This window comes from Alligator sinensis, unplaced genomic scaffold, assembly GCF_000455745.1.
Source record: "Alligator sinensis unplaced genomic scaffold, ASM45574v1 scaffold144_4, whole genome shotgun sequence".
Taxonomy (NCBI): domain Eukaryota; kingdom Metazoa; phylum Chordata; order Crocodylia; family Alligatoridae; genus Alligator; species Alligator sinensis.
Window position 1 is genome coordinate 94994 of NW_005842190.1, and position 25538 is coordinate 120531.

Here is a 25538-nt window from a genome sequence, read left to right on the forward strand (position 1 = left end):
TCCTACCTGACGGCAGGCTTGAGTTCAGTATAAAGCAATCATTTTTTCATCATGGCAGTGGCTGCCTTTTGACCAATAGCCAAGAGATACCTGCCCCTGCTCACTCTGAGGTGTTTAAAAACCATGTCTCAATATCCCAGGGGCATATCCTTCTCACTGAACCACAAAGATACACTTCCTCTAGCTGAATCCATAGACCATTTATGCATTTTTTCATTTGATCAACATCGGTTAAAAAAAAATGAAATAACCCTAGCAAACGGGGCCAGAATCTAAGACCCACCTTTCCCAGGGGAATGCCTTGATCCATTCACAACAGAATCAAAGTTCCTCTTGCTTGACCTCTTGACTTGCCCCATAACATTTGCACTCTTGGCTGACCAGTGAGCTGGCTTCAACAAGAAGGGCAGAGGGGGCCTACCCAGCCTAACCCATAGTGTTGTGGATGGGGAAGTGTCCTGGAGTGGGAAATTGAGTTTGAATCACCTCAGGAAGGGGGAACCCCTGACTTCCTAGACAAATAATATTTCCACTAGATTACTGGGCAAAGAAGTGGGCAGCTGGCCACTTTGTAATGAGTTGTATACACACTTTCAGCGTCAAACAGTCACTATAACCTCACTTAAGGATTTAAGTGGGGGTTAAGTATCTTGCAGAACTAGAATTTAAGCAAGGTAAGTACTTAGGTGGCCAATCCAGATAATTTCTGATTATGCATAGCAGCCCAAGTTTAGGCATGTTGAGGTTCTTTCAGGTAGAAACAGAGGTAACTAAATTATCTAGGAACCTGAAAAGTTTTGCAGCCACCAAGCAGGATCAATTTGTATTGTTTCTTGTGACTTAGCTCCCCACAAGGTCAATTTGGAACTAATCTTTAAACAGAATTTTCTTCTTCCTTGATGGCAAAATCATGGCTATTTGACACTCTAATGTACTCTTCTTAAAGAACTCTCAATTTTCATTCATATCTTCCTATTTAAATTTTTGCTCGTAGTCAATTTTAATTAGTTAATTATGTTATTACCTCTGTGAACTAAGTAGGTGCTAGATTCAATGCTGTCAGGTCTGTATTTACACAGCTTTTCTATCACTATATCAGTCTAATAACCAATATAGTTAAAAGTTGGACAAACCTAATGTGGATATAGTTATACAAGGATAAAGGTGTATTTGCCTTGTATAAACACACCCTTGAGGTGCTTCTCAGTGTTATAAGTAAATTCATATTCTTTTTTATAAAAGCAAACAGCTAGCAGAACAGGGAATCTTCTCATTTTGAAACCTACTGGCCCATCTACACATGCAGTTAACTGTGGAGTAGACTAATTAGCTGTGAAGTAAAGCATCACTGTCTACACATGCAATGCTATTAGGCCACAGTAAATTAATTAACACCACAGTGGAGGTATCTACATGTACCATTAGTGTGCAGCAATAACCTGCGGAGCTTATTGCTCCTGGGAAGCTCCTGAGCACATTGTTTACACGTGCGCCCAGACAGCAACACATTGAGTGCTGCTGAGCATGAAAAAACTCTGCAGGGTAGTACTTGAATTTACAAGCACTACCCTGCAGCAGAGTTTATTTGTTTCATGCACTCTAATAGAGGCACATGTGTAGATGCTGAGACATTTACTGTGCAGTTAATTAGTCAACTGTGCAGTAAACATCTCATGTAGACACACCCTGTAAGATAGTACTGTCAGGAACAGTACTATCTTATGCTGGGATAATTAACTGTGATTAAATGCACATGTAGACGCTGACCGCAGGCATAAATTGCACCCAGTCAACCCAGCCAGCCAGAGGCCAGATTTCTGCCTGCTGCTTAGCCACCCAGCTCTGCACTTTCAGCACCCTCATCCCCAACACAGCCCCTCTACCACCAACCAATGCCACCACCAGAGTCCAGGGCTGAATGGCCCTGGCATAAACTGCTCTGCCCCAGCTCAAATCACTGCTGTCCTAGGCACACACGTAAATTCTGTGGCTTGGGGGGGGGAAGTTTACTACAGCTCAAATTGCTCTGGAGTTTATTGCTTCAAGTTAATTGCACTTGTAGACAAACCCAGTGGGTCATAAAATAAAACCTAAGATGTAAATACTACTCTGTCACATAAAATGTTTACCAGTCAGGGAGAAACAAGAGACACTTGAACATAAAAGAAGCTGGCTATAGAAAGAGCAGCAAAAGTATGCTAAATATTTATGATCTGATTTTCAAAGGTGCTATGTCCCTTAGCTCCTATTGTATTAATGTATGTTCTAAAGATTCAGTTCCTGAGTTGGAACATAAGAAGGTGACAGCTTACTTGTCTCTTTCTTCTTGAGATAGTGCTCTCCAAGTAATTAGATTGAGGCGCCTATTACAGAAAACAAAACAATTTCTGAGGGAGTGCAGTCAGAGTGCAGCTGATTATCATAACAACAATAAAAGAAAAGAACACACAGTTTTAAAGATGTCTGCAATAATTTGTATTCTGCGAGTGCCACAATGACAAACTGTATCCTTATCATTCAACTATGAAATTATCATCTGAAAAAGGAGATGGAAAAACAGCTTCTTCCATCAGTAGCAACATAATTATTTCAGGGTCACTGAAGGATTAGTAGCAATCACTACTGTTTCCTGTAGGGATTTCAATGGAAAGTTCAGTCCATCACCCAGCAAGCTACACTAAGTAATTGGGCTGATTTAATATCAGACAACTTAAGCACTTCCTCCCCCAAGTAAACAGCTTCAGAAAATTGTAGCATGAGACATTTGAGAAACAATGTTCATGATTTTGCTTTTTTCTGTGGGACATCATGCCATTCCACTCCATTCTACTCTGGCTACTGAGAAAAAACACTGTAGTGAAAATAAAACTTACCCAGAAGCACTCTTACATACTGTTATCTTTTAAAAACATTATAGCCTTTTGTCTTGCATTTGTATTTTTTTTTGACATACACGTTTCCACAAGTCAATTTAATCTGACAGTTTTATCATCAACTGTCAGCATTCAAACAATTAAACCATCACATAACAATTTCATTTTTTTTGCACTCTAGGGGTTGTCTAGGGGAATCCTAGTTGCCATCCACAAGATAGAAAACTGAGCTCCACTATAGGCTCTTTCCAAATGTACAAGCTGGTTCCAGCACATTGCAAGAAAAACTCAGACCTATTCAAACATTACTCTTTTGTCAGTTTTGAGCAATGAACTCTTGCATTTAAGATGAAATAGCTTACACAAAACTGGATTCTGAGCATGGGTTTCTGACTGATTCAGTTCATCAGCTAAGGGAAACGAGAACCAGCGCCTTTAGAATGTAAATTACTTAGTTCATTCATAATCTGCAGTCTTGGCATGTTCATCTGTCTATTTCACACTTCTAAATGCTACACTTTCATATCTAGCTCATTTGTAAATGCCTCTGGTTATTCAAGATCACACACTTTGTAGCTCCCAGTTTTTTTTCTCCATCAGTGTAGGCTATTCCTTCTGTACACACATGAAATTACTATTATCATCACTTTCCTCTCTGTTAATTTAGTGCTAATAGTCAATCTGTATATGGTGCCATTATTGTCCTAGTTTCTTTCATTCTTCAGATCTGCAACTTCTGACATATTGTCTGTTTTATAGTTGTAAAAATAAATTTGTGACCAATCACTATTCACAGAGCTGACCTGTAGTTCTTTCAAATTTAATTACCAGAAATGTAATGCTGCATTCAAGCATAAAAGACACAGCTGAGTTAGTGTTTCAGCTGGAAAAGTGTGTGATAATTTGACAATTAACATCCACTACAGGTTGAAAATGTGGCATCCAGATATTTAGGCCAGGAATATTTTCACTTTCCGATCCTCCAAAACAATGTTTGCTCAGACTGATAACAATTTTATTGCAATATTGCAACTAGATCACTATAGTTAAGTATCTATCAGTACTTCTGTTCTAAACACTTAAGTTTCAAGGATTTGCAATTTAGGTATTTGGATTCTCAAAAAATCATTTTTAATGGAAGTTAGTGTGTGTGTGTATTATATTATATTGGCTTTTGCATGGTGAATACTTTGCAAAGTTTAAGCAATTTTTTGTCACAAAAACTAAAAATGAACATTATTTTTAGTTTTGAATAACCTTTTACTCACATCTAGTAAGGGCAAGGCCACACGCTCCCTTGGAGCAATTTCAAAAGGTGTGGTGGGGTAGAGCTACTGCTTCTGAGCAGGCAGAAATCGTTATGCTGTAACTGTGAGCTTTGGCAGGAGCCTGTAGTAACATAACAGTAGCAAAACCTCTCTAACTTTAACCCCCATCTCACCCAGGGTTAAAGTAGAAATTAGTGCTCTTGCATCATTACAGGCTCCTGCCCACCTATGTGTTAGAGCAGGGGTGTGAAACTCATCTAGCCACATGGACTGGATCAGGACCACAGCACCTGCCTCATCCTTCCCAGTATGCTGGATCATGTGTCTGTTCTAGCTGGTATGGGACCCGCAGTGTGTAGTGGCAATCCCAGAGTATCCAGAACAGGCTCCACGTAGGAAACAGTCCAGTTGGGCTCATACAACGCAGATCCTAGACTGGCTGACATAGGTGCCATGCTACATGTAGCGCCTGCCCTGGCTGTAGGTACACCACATGTGGCACCTGCTCCAGGTACCATGTCACACACAACACCTGCTCTGACCAGTTCAGGACCACATGTTTGACACCCCTGAATTAGGACATAACAGATGATTTTCTAAATTCAGAAGTGGTGAATTTCTGAAACAAAGACTTACCTTTCATAAGATTTAACTGCTTGTTCCAGCTTCTCTTTGTAAGTATCAAGATTCACTGCTTGAGGATTAATTAATGTGATTTGTTTCTTGCCATTGCTAATGTGGGCAAGGGGGAACACCTACAAAACAATAACAAGCAAAGACTTCACTGAATATATGACTGTTTACACAACCAAGTAAAGTCTCAAAGAACTTCAGTAAGAAAAAACAAAGCACTTCATGTAAGTGATCATACAGGCACAAGGTCCCATGAGAGTTATCAAACCTAATGGGGTTTCAGTATTAGGATACAATTGTCTTGCAATGTATTTCCAGAAATCCTATATATAAATATGATCCCTAAAATAAACATTGGAACCCTGCAAATGAAGCATGGGAAGGCAAAACAAAATAATCTTGATATTTTACAATTTATTTCTAACCAAAATAAACAATATCTCTCAACATTACTAATGAAAGCTAAGACAGAAAGTATGCAGGCAGATACAATACAGATTGTATTGCTTTAATAAATCACTGTGTTATTCTTCTGTATACAGCACCAGGTTATTCCAGAGATGCATATAATATACAAATAAGAAATTTATTTATTTATATGCGTGAAATGCCATAACTTCTATTGCAAGAGCCAGATTTTCAAAAGAACTTAGGTGCCTACAAGTGCACATAGACATTTTTACAATCATACTGGGATCAACCATCCTTGATGAAGCACCTTTGAAAGTTTCAGAGGCACCTATTTCCTTCTTTAGAAATCTAAACGTCTTCCAAAATCTTCATTACATTATCTAGGTAATGCACATTACATTATGAAACAGAAAACCCAGGCACCCAAATAACTGATCTTTAAAAGAGAAGTAGGAAAAGAGAGACCATCCCTCACTTAAAAATCCATATACAATATCACCCAATATAAATTCCTATGGACTTTCAATCAACAAGCCAACGCAAGATTATGCTGGAAAAAATATTTCTTTCTTCTAAAGCATGGTAAAAAGAAAGAAATATGAAATGGGAGAAGGGTACCACTGTATTAAGAACATATCAAAGCATATTCTGCACAATTCTACTTCTCTCTACAAAATTCTAGTGCAGTAAATGCCTTTCCCACTTCCAATCCAGATAAAATTGAAATTGATATTGGTGCTATAGAAAAAGTTTTTCCAATTCTACACCAAACAGTTGAGATCTCCTGTGACACTCAAGCTTGAGAACCTTCAGCCCAAAGGTATAAAGAGTTTTTCTGCAGAAGGCATCTTCTACCACTATCTTCACTCCAACTATACAGCTTATAAATATTCAATAATATTTCTGAATGAGTATAATATTCTAAGTGGAATGTTAAGAATTGGCAAAAATATATTTACTATTTTGGCATTAAACTCTAGAGACTATGACTAGGGAATTCTCTTTCATGGAACAGGAAATTAACCAAAAATGCATTTTCAGGAAGGCAATTATTTGCAAAATCTGGTCAGATTTGGTAAGTAGTTTAAAGTAGTAAAGGAAAAAATTAAAAGGTTAAATGTTTTATCTCAATTTAAAAAAAAAAATTTCAACATTTTGTTTCAAAATGGTGATTTCATTTCATAATTGACCTGAATTTTAAACAGAGAGAGGTAAATAACATGGGTAAAAAGGGAAAATCACTTCATATTAGATGAAAATTTGTGGGGGAGGGGTCAACCTGAAACCAGTGTTTTTCTGAGTGGTTTTTTGGTTCAGTTACTAATCTATAAATTCTGTTTTTCATAAAGCTCTATCAAAGACCATGCAATCTGTGGAGCAGATGCACAAAAGTATCAGTAGAGAAGCACTGCTCTGGAAATATGGTACAGAGAATTAATATTAGCTGAACACCTAAAATTTTATTCTACATATGAAATTGATGGTTAGTGTAATAATTAATCTCTTTGCAATGGCTCAGGTGAAACTGTCAGGTCACACAGAAATTAAAAGAGCAGGTCAGCATCTTATTAATGAAGAGTTGTCATGGTAACCTTTTTACTTTCTTCTTTATTTCCAAGGTGAGAGAACTGTTGTTAGTGCATCAATGTTAGCAAAGGGTGAAAATCAAAAATAATGCCTTCCTCTAAGTAAACAAAGGAACATATCTATTCTGCACAACAAAACCCAATATCTTAGAAGAATTGATTCCAAAAATGTTGTAAATACTTATTCTAAAAGGGCGCTTCAAAGTATAGGGGCAGCCAAAATTTTAATGCAATCTGTTAATCACTCTTGATCAAGCTTTATAATTAAAGCCACATCCTATTCTCAGTTTTTCCCTGAAATACCAGCATAAAGCCAAAAGAAGAATGGGTTCCACATATAATAGAGATAATTCTGTTAGTTCCACTTGTCTGCAGTCCAGATTGTTGTCTTTCCTTTTCGTGCCACATATACCAGAGCTTGACAAACACATGCTCCAACTTAGGGTCATACCTTGCCACCAGTTATAGGCATGAAATGCCTTAATACTTTTAAACTGGAAATTTCTGCATGAAAATTAGACATTAAGATATAAGTATTCAATTGTAATTGCTGGTATTACTGTTGAAATGCTGTTCAGAAGAAGCACCTTATGAAAGCAAACAGCCTTTTAAAATAAGCTGTGTACAGGGGTTCATTTCTATCAGCCCTGCCAGTGCTCCTCACTCCCAAACCACAGCCCCCTGATCCCACCAGCCCCGCCAGAGGGGGCTGCCAGCTGCCCCTGTACCAACCAGGTTGGGGCATGGCAGCTCTGATTCATGCAGGCAACGGTTGAGTGAATCCGACTCCAGAGTAGGTGGGAGGGAAGACAAGGGGATGCCTGTAGCACAGGCTGCCTAGGCCTGGGGCTCCAGCACTGCGGCAGGCAGCCTGGCCACATCCCCCCAGGCAGCATCTCCTGGGGCTGCCCAACCATGGAGCCCCCCGCTGCCCTCAAAGGGCCCCTTGCTCCCTTCCCCCACTGGAGGGGCAGGTGCCTCCCCTGCCCTGCTACAGCCCACTTACCCCAGCACTGCCCCTGCCCCTAGTCACCCTCCCTTCACTCCCACCAGTGGAGCAGAGCACCAAACATTAATTCATATTCCAAAAAACTGCCTAGACGGATTGGAGGACTCAAAAAGTGAACATGTCCAGGAAAACCCAGATGCATGGTAACCCTAAGCTAGAAAAAGCCTCTACACACCTGCTCCCAGCCCCTCCAGCTCTCTCTTGCCACTCTGCCACTCAGCTGAGTGAGGGGGGTGGCTATCTACTAGCTGGGAGTTGGGCATGAAGAGGCTCTCCCAACCTGACTCCCAGCTCCTGTACATTCTTCCTTGCTGTTCTGCTGCCCAGATGAGTGGTGGCATGGCAATTTAAAGGCTGGTGGCTGGGAGCTGGGCTTGGGGAAAGCCCCCAAGACTGGCTCCCCCTTGCTGGTGTGCCACCCAGCTGACCAGCAAGGCAGCGATTTAAAAGCTGGCAGTGGGGTTCCCATTCCCAGCCACTGGCTTTTAAATTGCCACCCTGCTGCTCATCTGGACAGCAGGGAAGGCATGGGGGAGGCCAACAGGAGCCAACAAACCCCCTTTTCTCTTCACAACACCAGGTAATGCCTCATTTGGGGAAGAGGCAAGGAAGAGTGGTTGCCGCTCCCCTCACCTTCTAGTCGCACCAGCACAGGCTTTTTTAGTGACACTATTGCACAGTAGACTAATTCTATTGCACATTAGTGCAATAGTATGACTATGCTAATGCGCAGTCGAATTAGTCTACTGTGCATTTAGCATCTTCTGTAGACATGCCCACAGGCGGCACTGAACACCTATCAAGCCTGGACCCTAGATTATGTTATTCTGTTCCTTTTTAAACATACTCTAGTGAACATGTGTAAACCCTGAGAACTCATTGATATAAGAAAGCATGACCAATTTTCCAATTAGCTTACGAAACCCAAAATTTAGCTCTCCAGTGATTTAACGTATATCATTAGTGGCTACCAGCCAGAAAAAATCTGAACACCTTGTGGCTGCATGCTGCCACCCACTGGTAAAAAGGCAAGAAATGCAAACAGCATTAAGCTCCCCAATTCCTTCCCTCTGCAAGAAACATAATTAATTAGCAGTTTTATTTTCTTATTGATTGTTGCAAATAAAACACTATCAAATCTCTATGCTGAGCATCACTTGCACTTTATCACAATCAAAATAACTGTTTGATATTTATATGAGTGAACAATAAAATTACTTTAAAAAACAGTAATACATTTTAGATCTGTCCCAAAATAAAACAAAAGCTTTACCTCATCAAAGACTTTAGAAACAACATGTTTTTCCAGAACTGGGATGTATTTAGTACTGTGAGGAACAGCTGTGGGGGCTAAGGCATCCATTATGGTGAGTCGCCTAGCAACTAAACCATGAGTCTTTAGCCAATGAGATGAAGAGATATCTAGAGAACTGAAAATAAGAATCCTCAAGATATAGCATGAGATAGAAACAGTTTTGGTACTTTTGGAATCATTGAAAAAAATTATAAACACTTATCTTTTTGTGATATTATGTACATACTCTTTAGATGTTCTTTTTGTCACCTTTTGGGTATTCATTTCTGTGGGAAAACATTTACAAAACAACACATAATGATTCTGCATGCACACAAGACACAACTGTAGCAATTAGTCTCAACAATTTGTCTTAACCTATTAGAAACACCATGAGGGTTGTACAATAATGCTTGTTCCAGCCGCTAAGCTTCTTTGTGAACATTAATCTCTTTTGTGTTTCAGTCTTGGTGTTTGATCAATATTAACAACATTCCCACCCACACTCTCCCAAGACCTAATTAACAGTGAAATCTTAAAAAGTAGATAGGGACTAATTTAAATCTTTTCAAAATTATTTTAAACTTCATTTTGATTTATAGCCTATAACTAAGGAAGAAAGATTCACCAGTTTGTTCCCTAACTCAGACCATAACAACATAATATACTGCCCCTGGCTGGATGGCCAGCTGTGTTTCATTTAAGGTTAACCTGTATAAAGAGCTCATTAATCAAAAGTAGTAGCTAGAGAACTAAAAACAAGACAAGAAACCGTGAGATGTATAAATGTCAAACACATTTTCAAATATCATGTATACGGTTTTAAAACAAATGAGAGCACCTTTAGCATTAAGCCCAGAGCTATAAAAGTCATTGGAAAAAAGGAATATCTGCTGGATATCATATCCAAGTTTCTAACAAATTAGTTTCATTTCACTGACCACTTATCCCCATGTGCTGAGTGCAGCTTTTCTTAAGATCCTTGGCATATTACAGCACAGAAGTCACAGAAGACGCTCTGTTTTGAAACATCTTCATCTGACCCCTCATACAATGAGGGTTCAGATTTTCACCCGATCGGCCATTTTTTAAGCTGTTTGCAGCCATGCACTTGTGTTTGGTCACAGATATAGATCGCTTTCTGTGGCCAGATCAGCCAAAAACTGTCACTTCTGTCTGCACCCATATAGTGAAGCTGGGCTTCTTTCTAAAACAGCACATCAGGATTTAGGCTAGAGCTGTCAATTTTAACCTTGACCTTTAATACAACCAACAATTAACATATGACTTCCTTTTTTCTTTTACTGAAATGAGCATCTCTTAGATAGTCACCCTAGAACAAAAAAAACCTGTGATTCAACTCTTCCGTCAGCAGTTTCAGGGCATGTCTACCCCCACACTTCAGTTAGATATATTCAAAATAACTTTAAACTAGATATTTTGGGTACCAACAGCAGACTAGTGATAGAAACATGAGACCCAGTGCAGAGTGCAAACACCCCAAAGAAGCACACCGAATGGATCCAGACCATGCTGGGACAAGAAATGTAAAATCTGCCAACACATCTCCACTACTTCCACAATAACTCCACTTCTTCCACAGTATTCTCCGCTTCTTTTGTAGGAAATGACCTTGCCAGAGGTACAGTATACAGAAAGCATGCAAGAAGATTAAGTTATTTCCAAGATGACTAAGACCATGACCATTTTTCCTTGCAAGAGGAAGAATAATAAATGGAGTCTTATTTATAAATCTGTGAATTTTATTTAATCTTTCCATTTGTATTAATTCTAATTTAGTATCTCAAATTTTAGCATTACCATCCCACTGGACTTCCTTCCTTGACCGTGTCAGTTAAACACAGTCCTGGCTCCTCTTGACAGCAGTTTAAAAGTTAATTTGCTCATTCACCCTGACCTCAAACGTGGCACCACCAGATTCAAACAAATTAAAAGAAAAATTGTTCACCTCACACAGTTGTGCTACTTGCCTTTAAAACTGGCTGCAGGGTTCAGTGTGTTTTTGAGGTGAAAATCCTTTCTTTCAGGAGATATCTTCTCATCTGGACTTCCTTTACAAGACTTTATTCCATGACCTCGAGTTCTGAGCAGACTAGTCTTTGTTTGCTCTGCAAGTGTTCAGAAGAAGGCAAAGGAACAACTCATCTACAAATCAAATGGATGCTCACAGTTCTTGAACACAGAATTCTTCTCAAGTATCAACCGTCTGTTCTATTGTTCTAGTGTATTACTGCAGATCAAGTCTTGCATGTAAAAATACTTCAACTAATACTCATTTATTCTCTGTATCTTCCAAGGTTAAGATGCTGAAGTATTTTTTTTCCAGATGAGCCAAGTAAATTGTTTTTCAAATGATCTCATATGTTGCTTCACAGAATAATTTAGTTGATGATAAATCAAAAAGTGAGATTTTTAAATGAATGCTATAAGTAATAAAACATACATGTTGGCTCTTCACTATTATCATGATTTCTTTGTTTACATTAATAAAAGAGAGCGGGTGTTAAGCCCCCTACTATTAATAGCTTTTTTTTTTCTTTTCTTAAATCAATCAAGATAATTAAAATTTATCATTCCACTGCAGAAAGTGCTACACAAACACCACAACAGATAGTAAAAATAACTACTATAAGTATCCAAGAGGAGAGAAATGCAAAAAAGTCATGAAAAGTAAATCAGAGATTTAAGATTATTTCCATGCAAAACATCAAACTTTAATTATGACCAAGATAAAGAATTGTCATTTTATTTTTGGCAAGATCACTTCAAAGCTGATGAAAAAATTCTAATATCTACCTTTCAGTTTAGATAGTTACCTGCATACAGTGCCTTTTTCCTTATGGCTGGACTGTCATAACAAGTTTGCCATGTATTTAGTATCTGGTGATGTGCAGTCAATGTTGGCTCTTCTAATGTACACTGTGGTCTACTGGCGGGAGAAGCATTCAGCTCCTGGATGTGCATGGTTATAGATGAAGTAGTAAAAATCTGCTTGTGAGGACTGTTCATAACAGATGAAGGAAAAAAAAACAAGCAAGTGAATGCCTTCAAAAGTATGAATACTTTTATTAGAAATCACTTTTCCAGTGTTATAAAGCTTAAATTGAACACTGATTTCAAATGTTAGACAACAATTAATATTGTTTTACTAGTGTCTAAGTGTCCAGAGTGGCTTAAAAGTTGTTAGTTTTGCTTTAAAATGTTCAGTTATAAACATCTGGATGTAAATATGTAAACAGTTTATTCTTTACTGGAACCAGAATGTTCTAACTCTAGCTGGTCTGAATTCTGGGGGAAAGGGTAAGCCATCCTATCAATAAGCAGTAAACAATATGCCTGCACAAGTGCTAATAAAAATTAAAACCTGCTTTGAATTGGGGATGGTCCTGTTTTGAGCAGGGGGTTGGACTAGATGACCTCCTTAGGTCTCTTCCAACCTTAATTTTCTATGATTCTATAAAATAAATCACTCTGCCTTTTAATATGGAGCTGCTGATCTTTTTTACCACACTTCAAACCACTCCAGAAGATATAAATCTTCTCATCTCTAACCACAAACTTTGGCCTTTATTCGGGTTGTTTTGAAAGTGGGAGTCATTTTTATAAAGTGTTTTTTCTTATTTGGAATTATTGTATAAAAACGCACTAAGTATAATCATTTATTCTTTTTGCTTCATACATTGCTCCTGTAAGGCATCAGATACACCTAACGATCCAAGGTTTGGCCACATAACAGGAACTGCAGCAGCAGCAGCAAAGCAAACTTTCCTACAGTAGCCCAGAAATTAGCCTCCATCAGGACTTGGAAGGACTAGTTATAGCCTTGGAAAAGACGCTCATTCTTTGTTGTATTATACTTCCAATTAGCTTTTTTTTGGGAAGGAATCACTTGGTCACCAGTTTCTTGGAATGTCACAGAAATCACAGGGACAAACAGCATGAGTGTATGGATATGTTTTCAAAAGATCACCACTTAAAAAGAAAAAGTATGTCCGACCCCTAAGGTAAGTACCATTATGCTAACGGTTGAGAAAACACATGGTTGTAGTTGCTGTGCATTATATTCTGGCTAAATGAATTAACACTTACATTCCCCTTTGTTTATTAGCAGCTAAAATAATCAATAACTACTGCCCAAGAACTAAACCCCAAGCAAACCTGAGCAGTGGCTGGGTTAGGCAGTTCAAGTGATATCCTGGATGTCTGAAAACCCACATGTGAGTCAAAGACTGATTTTGTGCTCTATATAGGGGAGAAGAACACCAAAAACACCATGGAAGCAGGCAGAGATGAGAGCAGAAAAGCTAACACGTAGCCAGAGACACACTCCTAGTGTAGCCCCAAGGGCAAAGCTGAGAGAAACAGTCTGAGGAAAGTGCTGATCTGAGTGAGTCTTCAGACTCTCTGCTGACCAGAGGAACTCACTCCTGTTTGTTTCCTACTTCGTTCAGGAAAATAAGACTTTATGTACTTTCCTTGAAAATAAACTATAATGCATCAGAGAAACAGCTCCCTCTAATGGGAACAATCTGTAAGTAAAACTATATGGGGAAAAAAATCTACAGATCCCATGAAAAATTCCACAATTTCAAAAAAACTTCTTTTCCAAATTAAACCAAAAAGCTTTCAAAGATCTCTCTCTCTCTCTCTCTCTCACACACACACACACACACACACACACACACACAGGTTTCAACCTTGACTGGACTTGAATTTCAGCCTTCTATGCCCCAGCACTGAAACATATGAAATAAATGGCTCATGTTTTCTCTGGTCCAATGGATGTATAATTACAAAGACAAACAGCTCCACAGAAAAGACCATTTTAGTTACAAAAATTCCCAGCCAGCTCCATCCAGATGCTACAAATTTTAGCTAACCAGTCAGGGCAAAGAGAGCAAGAGTCCCATCTGCTAGAGGCAGCAAATACTCCTGATCTGGGACAGACATTGCATAAACTGGTTTGCCCAAAATCAGTTAAGTCTGATACTACATTCAACCAGGTTTATCTCAAACCGGTTTCAGCCATTTTTAGACTTGTTTATGTGCACTAAATGTCTGTTCTGTTACAGGTTTAAACCAATTTCTCATCACTTAAAAGGGTTTATGTGTAATGTCTGTCCCTAGCCACAACGTGCACCTGGAGTCAGCAACCTACAGCACTCAGGCCAGATAAGGTCCGATCCAGCATGGGGGATTGGTGTCATAGAGCCATGCCACACAGCCCCTTAGTTCCACGAAGTTTCCCTCTATTATATAGAGCCTGCTGCTCTGCAGCATATGAGCCTACACTTGCTGCAGAGAGGCTGGAAATCTGGCAGTCAGCTACTTGGAGCAGGAAAGGGAAGAGACTTCTGGGAGAGAGCCCAGGTGGCAAAAAGCTCCTACCCCTGGCCTACACTGATTCTTGTTATTGGTCCTGATCGCATTCCATTTTATTCCAGTTCACTGTATTACATTTTTTAAATATATTTTCCCAGGCACCTCTTTTCCTACTATAAAATAGTTTGAGTTTGATTCTTTTTTTCAATTTCTCCTTGCAAATGGAAACTGTTTCTGGGATGTCATCAGCTGGAAAATGTGGAACAAGACAAAAAATGCAACAGACTGCCAGAGTCACCCAGAGAGCATCCTGAGGGATAGAGACAGTTGAGGACATACTTGTTTTCAGGCTCTTTTTCTCCATTACACCAATCTATCATCAAACATTCAGCATGGAAAGCCTTCACTTTCTCTAGATCTTTCTTCCCCTGTTCAATTTCTCTTTTTAAAAGGTATATATCTTCACTCTGACAAAATACAAAGCAAATGCATTATTGCAATTACATTTAACACATGCTTCATTTCTTAACTGAAACAATCCAAATTCTGAAAGTAAGTTTGGGTATTTATTCAACTAGAAAGATGGGATTATGTTTTGGATGTGCTGAATTATTTTCTTTACAGACTCCCTCACTGCTCACATTCTCAGTATAATAAGCAAACTGATGGCAAAAACAGGATAAATACAACACATGCAATTTAATTAGATTTAATTAGAAGAACAACACTGGAATTTCCTAGCAAACCGCTTGTCCCTTTGAAACGCTCTTATATGGTCCGAAGAAATTTATATAGCCATATTATAAACAGTAGAATATCTGATTTAGTTATATATGCTTTGCTTTATCTGTTGTTAGTTTTGACATGGGCCTGGGTGTCATCCTCTACCTGAAAAAAGTGTGTGTGGACTGGGTACAAAACACTGCCAGATCAGAACGATAGAATTTTAAACCAACTCTGCACAGACACAAAGTAGAAGGCAGTGGAGAATCTTCCATAAATCATTTCTGATGTAAACTACTGCCACATTCATTTACTCATTCTTCATTGTTAATTTCCTACATTTCCATTATGAACATATGCATAATATTCTCATACCATCTCATTTCTGTCCTTTAGATATTCTTTAGTACTGCCCATTTATATTAAGAATAATATAAAAAGGCAGGTGGAAAGGGGGCTAAAGCCATCCTAGACCTTACCACTTCTAATTTAAATAAAAGCCCAAGGAAACAGAAGATCAGTAGAGTCCCTAAACCTTAACACAATAAATCAGTAACCTGTAAGAGATGAATACCAAACCGTTCCATGAGACAAATCCCACCTTTATTACATACCTGTCTCTCCAAAAGCTAGGGCAAAATGACAGGCCATAAAGATAGCCTTGAAGTGAGCTGATTTTGACTCTTTTGGGACAGGTAGCAAATCTGATGATGACCTTAATTGCCGCACTAGGCCAAAAGCACAAAATGTGGCCATCCTTCCCACCTCTCTGCCATGTACATAATCACATAAACTGACTCCGTATAGTAGGGTGTTGGCACAGAACTGACATTTGTGACATATGTAGTTAGCAGAGAACTGACATTAATCATTACATGTAATGGGCCCTCTGATGCTGGAGCTACATGACAGACCTGAGCAGGGGAAAGTTACCAAACTGCTTACTTAAACAGGAAAGCAAGAAACTACATTTACATTTCAAGGTAAAACCTGTAAGACGTGAGAGACTGGGCGCTTGTACACATGATGCCATTACCATGTACATGTGACAAAAATGTAACTTTGTGTGACTTAATGGCATCATACTGTAGATGTGCAAATGTTTGGGGGATTTTAAATGAGTTTGCATCATTGCAAACTAAAATACATCCTGATGTAGCTTAGTTTGTAATGTTGCAAACTGCAACAATGCAGCTGTCAGCTTGCCCTCCGGCCACAGGAAAGGCAGGCATGTTCCACAAAAATAAAGGATCAGGCCCCTCGCTGCTTCTGCCTTCAGCAGGCTCCTGCACGTGGAAAGACTCCTAGGGCTGCCCAGGAATGGGCTGGCTTGCCTGCAGAAGCGTGGAAAGGTGGCATGGCTGGGTTTGCTGGTGGCTGGAGAAGGTGGAAGGGATGGTGTATGGGGCACAGGAAGTCCAAGCAGGCTGCTAGCTGGCCAGGTGCTGTCCCAGCTCAGAGGCACCTGATCCAATGCTTTCCCAAGCCCATCCGGGCTTCCAGTGCCCCATGCAGCATCCCCACCACCTTCTCTGGCCACCAGCACACTCAGATGCACTTCTGCCACCTCCCCGCACTGGCCCAGGGGCAAGCTGGGTATACTGGCCACCAGAGAAGGCCATGGTGATGGTATATGGGGTGCTGGAATCCCGGGTGGGCTTGGGGAAGTGTTCAATCGGGTGCCTCCAAGCTAGGGCAGCACCCAGCCAGCCAGCAGCCTGTCCAGGCTTCCAGCACCCTGTGCACCATCCATCTGCTTTCTCTGGCCTCCAGCAACCCAGCCGCCATCCTGCTGCCTCCCCACACTGCCCCAGGGGCAACCCAGCCCATTCCCAGGCAGCCCCAGGCATCCTGCCAGCCACATGCACCTGCTGAAGGCAGAAGTAGTAAGGGGCCTGATCCTTTTTTTTTCCCTCCTTCAACAGAGCCTGCCCACCTCTCCTGCAGCTGAGAGGTGAGCTGCCTGTGGGCCAAGCAGCCCGAGCTGCAGGGGCCCTGGTCCCTCCCTCTGCAGTGGCAGTAGTCCCTGGGGCTGCCCAGCTATGCTCCTAGTGGTCCGGGTGCTGCCCCAGCTTGGGGTTGGGTGAAAAGTTGGATTAGGCCGGGTGCTGCCTTCAAGCTGGGGCAGCACCTGGCCTGCTAGCAGCCTGTCTGGGTGGCATCACGGGGTGCCACCACCACAAAGGGAAGGATTGGGGGGCCCCACAGCTCAGGGGCATTCTCCAGCTCAAAAAAAAAAAAAGGATCAGGCCCCTCACTATAACATGATGAAAAAATTGAAATGGTTTAGTCCTCCAGGTTTTATTCTATGCCCTGCCATTTCAATCCAGGGGGCATAGAATAAGACCCTGAGGACTAAACCCCCATCATGTATATAAGTGCCCACCTTGACAACCATAAATAAACACCCTACTCTAAAGGGAGTGTTGTGATATGTAAAAAGTAGAAACACATTTATATTTAGACAACAATCTGTGGAAAACAAGGGACTATCCAACCTTACTTATCTATTAACTCTATTAACATTAGAGAAAAGGACCAAATGTAATGAATGTTATCGTCTTGCTAACAGTAGATGCTTAGATATAAGAATGCAAATCATGCCTAATCATAAACTAAAGTGAAGAAGTAACAGACCAGTATAAATAAGGAATGGAAGAAGATAAGAAACTTGTTTCCCTTCACCCTTTTTGCATTTGCAGGATATGTATCCCAATTGTGACATCTTCCAGGTTTGTAAAAAATCTAGTTTAATCCAGTTCTGAAAGTTCCAGTGAAACAAAGAACTTTAAATAAAGCCAATCAGAGATCATTCCTTAGAATACTGAGACTATGATTACCATCCATCTATAAATACTGGACACAGGCTGGAGGGCATTTGGGAGAACTTCTAAGGTTAGATAAGCTCTGACTGGATACCCACCAGACTGTGCGTCTGTTGGACTGCTGAAGAAACCCCCTGCTGTAGAAGCAGAAGCCTGGCCAGCCTTGCTTTGCAGCAGTCAAGACCCATCTCATAAGATTATGATTTTCCTCAGCTATTGATCTGGTTTTGCCAATTAATGAAAAAACTCTTTGCATTGGTTGAAATGACTCAAGAGTCTATTTGAATGTTTTAACCCTCACCATCCTACTTAAAGCTTGTTTTACACAGCTTTAAGTGTCAAACAAAAGGCCTGAGAAACAGTGTCATCCAGCATACAGGGCTTCTCATGGCTTCTCATGGGATGGACCACCCACCTCCACAAGCCAGATTCTGCCCACAGGGCTCATCACCACAGCTACCATAAAAGCATTTATCTCCACTGTTTCGGCTCAGCTCTGGAGTCCAAGGAGTTAATTCCCCTCTCACTCACCATCAAAATCTGGAGTTTGAATCACTCCTGATAACTAAGATTGGTGGCAGAGGAAAAAGGGAGGGAAATGGCAGTGCTGTCAACTCACTGAGTTTCAGAGCTGTGTCGAAACAATGCTCTGACAGCTGTGTGGATTAATGCTGCCACTATCACTTGTAGTCTGGATCTGGCCCCTGAGAAGCTCCACAGTCCATATTCAATTAGTTAAACACCCCTGCCTTAGAGCATCTAGTACCTCCTATAGAATATTTTAAATTGTGTTAGTTCTAGTCTAGCATCTCTGACTTACTATCTGTGAAATTCAAAAATTACTACTACTGTCTTGTTCCTAATTGTAGACTTGGGTTGGCTTACCCTTCTCCTTGAGTTTGGAGAATTAATTAACTGAGAGCACTCACTTTAATTAAAATGACTGTTACTGTGAATCCATTAGGAAATTTACTATTGGGGATTTTTAGGCTAAGCTTGTTAGTTACACTTGATGCGTCAGTGCTACTTTATAAATGTAATGGTTACACATGTCTCCCCAATGGCAACTGTACGTCAAACTTTTAGGGCTTCAAATTCACTTTAGCTCTCATTAATTAAAACAATACTGTTAGCGTACAAATCTTAGATTCATTTTAATCCAGCTGTAAACCAGTTTAACTCCTTTTTGAGATGCAAGGAATTGCATGCATCTTTTCCAGAGCTAAATATCTCCTTTACACTGATTTTACACTAGCAGCAGCGGTATATGTTTGACCTTGAAAAGTTTTGATATGACTTAATAAAATTCTGTTGCTGTGAAATTGCAGACTAAGTACTTTAAAATGCTTTAATCCTGAATGGAAAGAAATTATTATACTCTTGTTTTACCAGTACACTTACAATACCAAATTGTATCTTTGCAAGCCCTTTTGTCTCTCATATGCCATGAAGAATCCAACTCTCATATTTAATTTGAACTACTCACCACAGTTGGCTCTGGAGATTCAGGATCCCTCAAATAAATGTTATAATAATGAAACCGTCCACCTGTCTCAGTAGACAATTCATGCAAAAATTTATTAGCCTCCGTATCATCGCAGTTGAAAGATATGGTATGAATAGGAACCTTATGATGAAGATGAACTTGAGCCAAAATGGATTTTGGTGGCTGTAAAAAAAAAAAAAAAAAGGAAAAAGCACAAAAAAATGTATGAAATATGATACCTAGCAAACTCTTTATAGAATGTGTCCAGGATTTCTTAAGCAATATAGTTGCTTGTAGGCAAAAATGATAAAAATATAATATTTTAATTGGATTTTTAACATTTAAATTAAATACATTTTTCTTTTAAAAAATGAACTATCAACTAAATTTACAATTATGACAGCCTAATTTCAGATATAAATTAACTATAGGCTAATTAAATTTATATTATTTTACTTTAAATATATATTTTGCAAGACATGTAAAGCAGTTCATGTTTGCTCTGGAAGTTTTGAAGAAAGCTAAACCACTGAATGAAGGAAAGTCACTGGATAAGCACCTGAACCCAAAGTTGATGAAATGCTAAACTAGCTTTTAACAGGGGTAGGCTCTTCTGTAAGTACAGAAAAATACATTCTTTGCTTTAGTTCAATCAATTACTTATATTTAATTACTGGGCCATTCAAAGTTAAGGCATCAGATATGACTGGGACAAGCAGAAAGCTTTTATTTTTCTTCCAATCTATAAATTAAGACTGGGTGCGCAAATAAAAGATTGCTCATTCTGAAATTTTGAAGGACCTAGTAATCTGAAACTACCAGTTCAATTCACTACTGAAAACAACACTTCCTATGTTTAAAAATCAGTTTTCAATTAAAAATATGTTTGAAACATTTAAGGTAGCTTTATTAAACTAATCAAAAAAAATTAAGTGCTGTTTAAGTGAATGCAAATTCACACCCAGGCATACCTCATGGTAACTCATTCATATACCCATAACCACAGCATACATTTTTGATGTCAGATATGGACAACATACATTTAGCTACTTCATAAAAGGAGGAGGTACTGTTACTGATCAGGAGCACACAACAGCTGTTATGCCTGTAAAATCTACATGATACTACAGCAGTACAAATGAGCTAACTCACCCTAACCTGAAAAAAGTATGGCTAAAGCTGGAGACATTTTAATATGGTTTAGGGCTGTGTGAAACAGCACTGTTCTGTTTCGCCTTGAGTTTCGGTGGTTCGACAGAACAACATTCTGTTTTGAATTTCAATTCGATTCGAAACAGCTGTTCCATTCTGTTCTGTTCCATTGAAACAGAGAGGCTGTTTCGATGGTGTTTTGATGTTTTGCTGGGGACGTGAAGTCAGCCCATTCCTATCCCCAGTGCTAGATCACACTGGGGTGGGAAGTCAGCCCAGCTGGGCTGCCTCTCCATCCCCAGCACTAGATCACACTGGGGATGGGAAGTTAGCCCAGCTGAGCTGAGTTCGTTTCCCCAACGCTATGGTCAAAACATTTTTACTTTCAAAACGTTTAGACTAGCCTCGTTTTGTTTCGAGGCTGTTTCTCAGCCCTTTGTTTCATTTTGATTTTGCTGTTTTGACCTTGAAATGAGTCGAAACAGTGTCGAAATGAAACGGCCAACAAAATTTCACACAGCCCTAATATGCTTGTATTGCTACTTGCACACTTGAATCATGTAGAGGAAACAGCTGCATAATAACAGCTTTGTATGGGTGTGCGGGCTGCGCAGGTGCAGTTTTTGTAATGGGTTATGATTTTTCTTTGTGGAGTGATGCTCGGAGTGTAGATATATATAACTCATATATATATTTTTTTTTCCCAAGGAAAAAAAAAGCTTATTAACAGTATCACATAATCTTTTGCCTGTTACAGCAGGGGAAACACTATGTATCTGGGTCCATGAAGGGAGTTTTCCTTAAGCATTCCCAGGGATAACTGTTCTTCTGGCGTGGTTTAGTACCCACTGAGGTGTCGGCACTTAAAGCCCATTTTTTTTAAATAAGGGGCTCCTCCCTAGCTTGCTCTTGTGGTCATATCGCTGAGGGCAGGTAAAACTTGGGGTCATCCGAACCCCAAGCCTCCGGGTTTGGGCCTGCATGTAGGATGCCTGCCAAAAGACTTTGGAAATATCTGAAGCCCCTGGTGGGGATACAGGATGGTTGCCGGTTTGTAGGGCCACTTATGGTTCTGGACTGACTCATGGATTTGGACTTGATTTGGCTGATTTGGCTTGGAACACAAACATTTTCTTTAAAAAGAAGCAGCTTATTAACAGTATCTTGTAATATTGCTAAAATTGTTACATCTATCTGTGGTGAAAAGGTTTCAAAGATAAGGTTTGTGGGCTAGATCCAGCTCATGAAGCCATGCCATCTGGCTTGTGGGACTGCCCCATGACAGCAGGGCAAGCATCAGCAACTTTGGCAAGACTCTGAGACCTGCAGCAGCCACTGCTCATCCATCACCAAATTCCCAACCCACAAGCTGAATCCAGACTGTGGAACCATGTCATCTGATCTGCAGGGCTGCTCACAGGTCAGAAATTTGGCACCAGAATGAGTGGTGCTTGCTGTGTCTCTGAGGGCATAGGAATTAACACAGCTGTCACTTGCCCCACCACCAAAATTTCTGGCCCGGTGGGCAGTTCTTGACTGACATGGCTCTGTGTTCCAGATCTGGCCTGTAAACCGGGCCCACACTAATCATCCAGACAGAGAAGCTAAATGAGTTTGATGCCCATGTTATAATGCAATGTTTACACTTAGTTACAATTCAGTGTTTTGAGAATGACCAATCATTTTTAGGAAAATAACTAAAAGTTAAAGCACAAAAGATTAAAATATTCAAATTAACCCTTCTTGTTTGCTGATTTAATCCCTATTAAAATCAGCAATTGAAATCAGCAATTGAAATCTGTCTTGTGGGTGGGACCAAGTCATTCTAACCAAGGCACAGAGGAGAAACAAAACCAAAAAAACACATACGGAAGCCTTTAACACTTTTTCCTGGGTTTCATTTCATTTTTGCGATTCACTTTATATACCTTTTGCAGCAGTTATTAATCTAACTAAAAGCAGGATTTTGCCATATGCCAAATCCTGCCCCTGAGATGAATTTTCCTAGATAAATACAGTATTTCAAAAACACTCATATCTTGTAGCATAACTAGGGCAGGGCAACAGGGGCAACTGATTGGGGTAGGGGTGTAAAAAACAGCTTTTGCCACAACTATACAACTGCTGCAACAGTTGCAACCTGAAGTCATCAATGCCCTGTATGAGACAGCCCACTCCCCCACCCCAGCACCTGCTGTATTCTTATGCTGTTGTCCATATCAATGTAGCTGGCTTTCACTATGAAGTTTAAAATTTCAATTCCGTCTCATTTATAGCACTTATATGTTTCTAGTTTTGGCCACTATAGCCTATCAAACTCTCAGCTGGTTTGAGTTTAAGATAAACTGCATACATAACATGCATTCTAGGCAAAATTTTGATCTCACTTCCATTTAAATTGAGAGTTAAATCCATTTAAATGAATGTAGCATTCCAGAATTATGATGGTATGAGATGATAATTTGACCAAATATGAAAAATTAGAACTATTCTATATAATATGAAGGGATGATCACTTGATGTGACAAAATACTTTTAAAAACTCCAGGAAATTTTTACTCAACAGTTAATTTTCTGCCTACAATTACCAGTAAAACATTTATTTCCTAGTGTTTAGGGGTGGAATATCCCTCATATACCTGCCATAAAGGGACGAGAGAGGATACACAACTATACTCTTATGTGTTATTTGGAGGGAAAAGTGTTGTACTGAACTGTTCATTAAGTGTAGTACTTTACATTTAAATGTAGTACTACGTTTCAATATTTCTCCATTTAATTAATTAGAATAGTTCTATCAGCAGTAGGTCAGGACACTCTTCAACAAAGAATCTAAATATGGAGCTTAGGATGCCCTTTTAGTCCTTTTAGCAATTACCAGCTGATTAAAAAACTTCTTACAGATTAAATTGTAATCCATATCTCTTAACATGAACTGCTGTAAATGAATTCAGAACATAACCCCGCTTTACCACCAATGTCATCACTAGGTTAGAGGCATAACTGATCAGCTCTATAACAGACAACCGCCAAGGCTGAAGGTTAAGACAGAAGTGCCAATTTTTGCCTGATCTGGCCACAAAAAGCAGTTTATAGCTGTGACCAAACATGAGTGCATAACTGCAAACAGCTTCAAAAATGGCAAATTGGGTGAAAATCTGACCTTTCATTACATGAAGCATCAAATACAGATGTTACAAAATGTAGCGTCTTTTGTAACTTGTGTCTGCAAAGCCCTGTTGCTGTTTTCAGAATCATTCTGATTCAAAATGGGAGGGGGGAAGGGAGCAAAGGGAGTTCCGTCTGGGGGGTTTTCAGCCCCCCCTGGAGGGTGGGGCAGGTGTATTGCAGTCCCCCCCACCCAAGGTGGAGCACTCCAATTCACCCACCCTACCCTTCAGCACCAGCTGGGGAACCCCAAGAATGACCTCCATCCTCTGCCTTTCCCCCCTCCCATTCTGAAAACAGAGAGCACTGGCAGAGAGCCTTGGCCATTGCTATGGGAACCTGGCTGCAGGCTCCCAAACCACAGCTAAAGTCCCCTCCTCCCTGGAACTAACAGTGAACTTCTGTTTGGTCTGGGGTAACACTGTAACTCAGAACGCTTTGCAAAAATCCTTCTAAGTTACATCTAGGATCTGCACTTCTATCTGAACCCTGATGAGATTCTTGGATTTCATGTGCATTGTATTCACTTTTGTTTTAGCTTCCTGCCACTATCATCCACTCAACACACCACTCCTATTTTCTTAATTCACAAATACCTGATCAGGCCTCCCATCCGTAAGAAGATAAATGGCTTCAGCATCACGATCAGCAAGAGCAATTTGAAGAGCACTGAGTGTATTGGTAGAACTTCCAACCTAAAGACCCCCCAGAAAGAGAAAGCACACACAAAATACCATTAAACTCCTAAATGGACTGTTAACTCTATTCTTCATATTTTAAAACAGTGCATGGCATAACTAATCTAGGGAAGCAGTTACAGTAACATTCTACAGTGACAGTATAAATATTAGGTGCCCATCAGTCAGAAAATAGATGCATGTAGTCAAGTAGCATAATTTGCATTAATTCCATGTTCAACAGCTGTGCAAACAAGCATGTTATGAGATGTCAAACAAGTAGGAGTTGTACGAGGAAAAGCAAGCAATAGGAGACAACATAGAGGCAAGAAGGTCCAAGGTAGGGGATGTGGTTTTATTAAACCTTCCTACTCCTAGTACCGGTTGCCTTTCTCCTACAACCTCTGTCTGCTCCCTTAACATATAGCATATTTTCTTGCATACAACCCACCCCCGAATATAACATGCACTTTGTTCTTAAAGCCAGAATGAAGAAAAAAGATTATTTCCAGGGTTATGATGACAGAGCAGGGACAGACTCTAATCTTCAGGTGACCACCCTCCTTTTCCTGCATAACTAAAGCTGGAATCCTAGCTGTTGCTGAAAACTTATCTCCATGGACAGATCTAGGATTCTGAAAAGAGCTGAAGAGCGTGCTAAAAAGACTGTGAAATAGGCCAGGAGTAGCTAGCAGACAGCAACAGTGCCCTAAGAAAGGTTAGCTTGATTAATCACACATCAAGACTACTAAAAAGGAGAGGCACATCAAGACTATTAAAAAGGAGAGGCAATTGTTAACATCTGGGGACCCAGAAGCAGAGGTCCAGGCACCTTCCCAGATGGCCATCCCTACAGAAATTTGCCTTAAAGCGGCAGCCAGAACCAGAGACCTTGGGCAACCCCTGAAGCACTCAGCCCCCATTGGAAGGGAGAAGCTGGGCTCCAGGCATCTCCCCAACCAACTGGCCACCCTTTTATCCCCAAGTCAGTCAGTGATGCCCCAAACCCTGAATACATTACCAGGAATTGAAAAAAATTGATGAGAGTGGCTTAGGGGAAAGTGCTCTCAAGAAAGCTGTGACAGCCCCA

At 40.0% G+C, this 25538-nt stretch overlaps 1 protein-coding gene across 9 annotated transcripts in view; it reads right to left on the minus strand.

The window, feature by feature from the left end:
- The window catches only part of VWA3B (von Willebrand factor A domain containing 3B), a 127095-nt gene that overhangs the window by 49039 nt on the left and 52518 nt on the right, over positions 1–25538 (minus strand). For 8 of the 9 annotated variants that reach the window (XR_003094696.1, XM_025207266.1, XM_025207264.1 and 5 more), the window contains 9 exons: positions 24368–24466; positions 19452–19634; positions 14757–14884; positions 11912–12096; positions 11066–11203; positions 9322–9361; positions 9054–9210; positions 4778–4896; positions 2313–2363 (listed from right to left, as the gene is read on the minus strand). Coding sequence is in view for 8 of the 9 variants with exons in the window: in XM_025207266.1 (XP_025063051.1) it covers positions 2313–2363; positions 4778–4896; positions 9054–9210; positions 9322–9361; positions 11066–11203; positions 11912–12096; positions 14757–14884; positions 19452–19634; positions 24368–24466 (1100 nt within the window). In the remaining variant the exon portion in view is untranslated. The remainder of the gene's footprint in view (positions 1–2312; positions 2364–4777; positions 4897–9053; positions 9211–9321; positions 9362–11065; positions 11204–11911; positions 12097–14756; positions 14885–19451; positions 19635–24367; positions 24467–25538) is intronic. The other variant, XM_025207263.1, reaches the window with a different exon arrangement.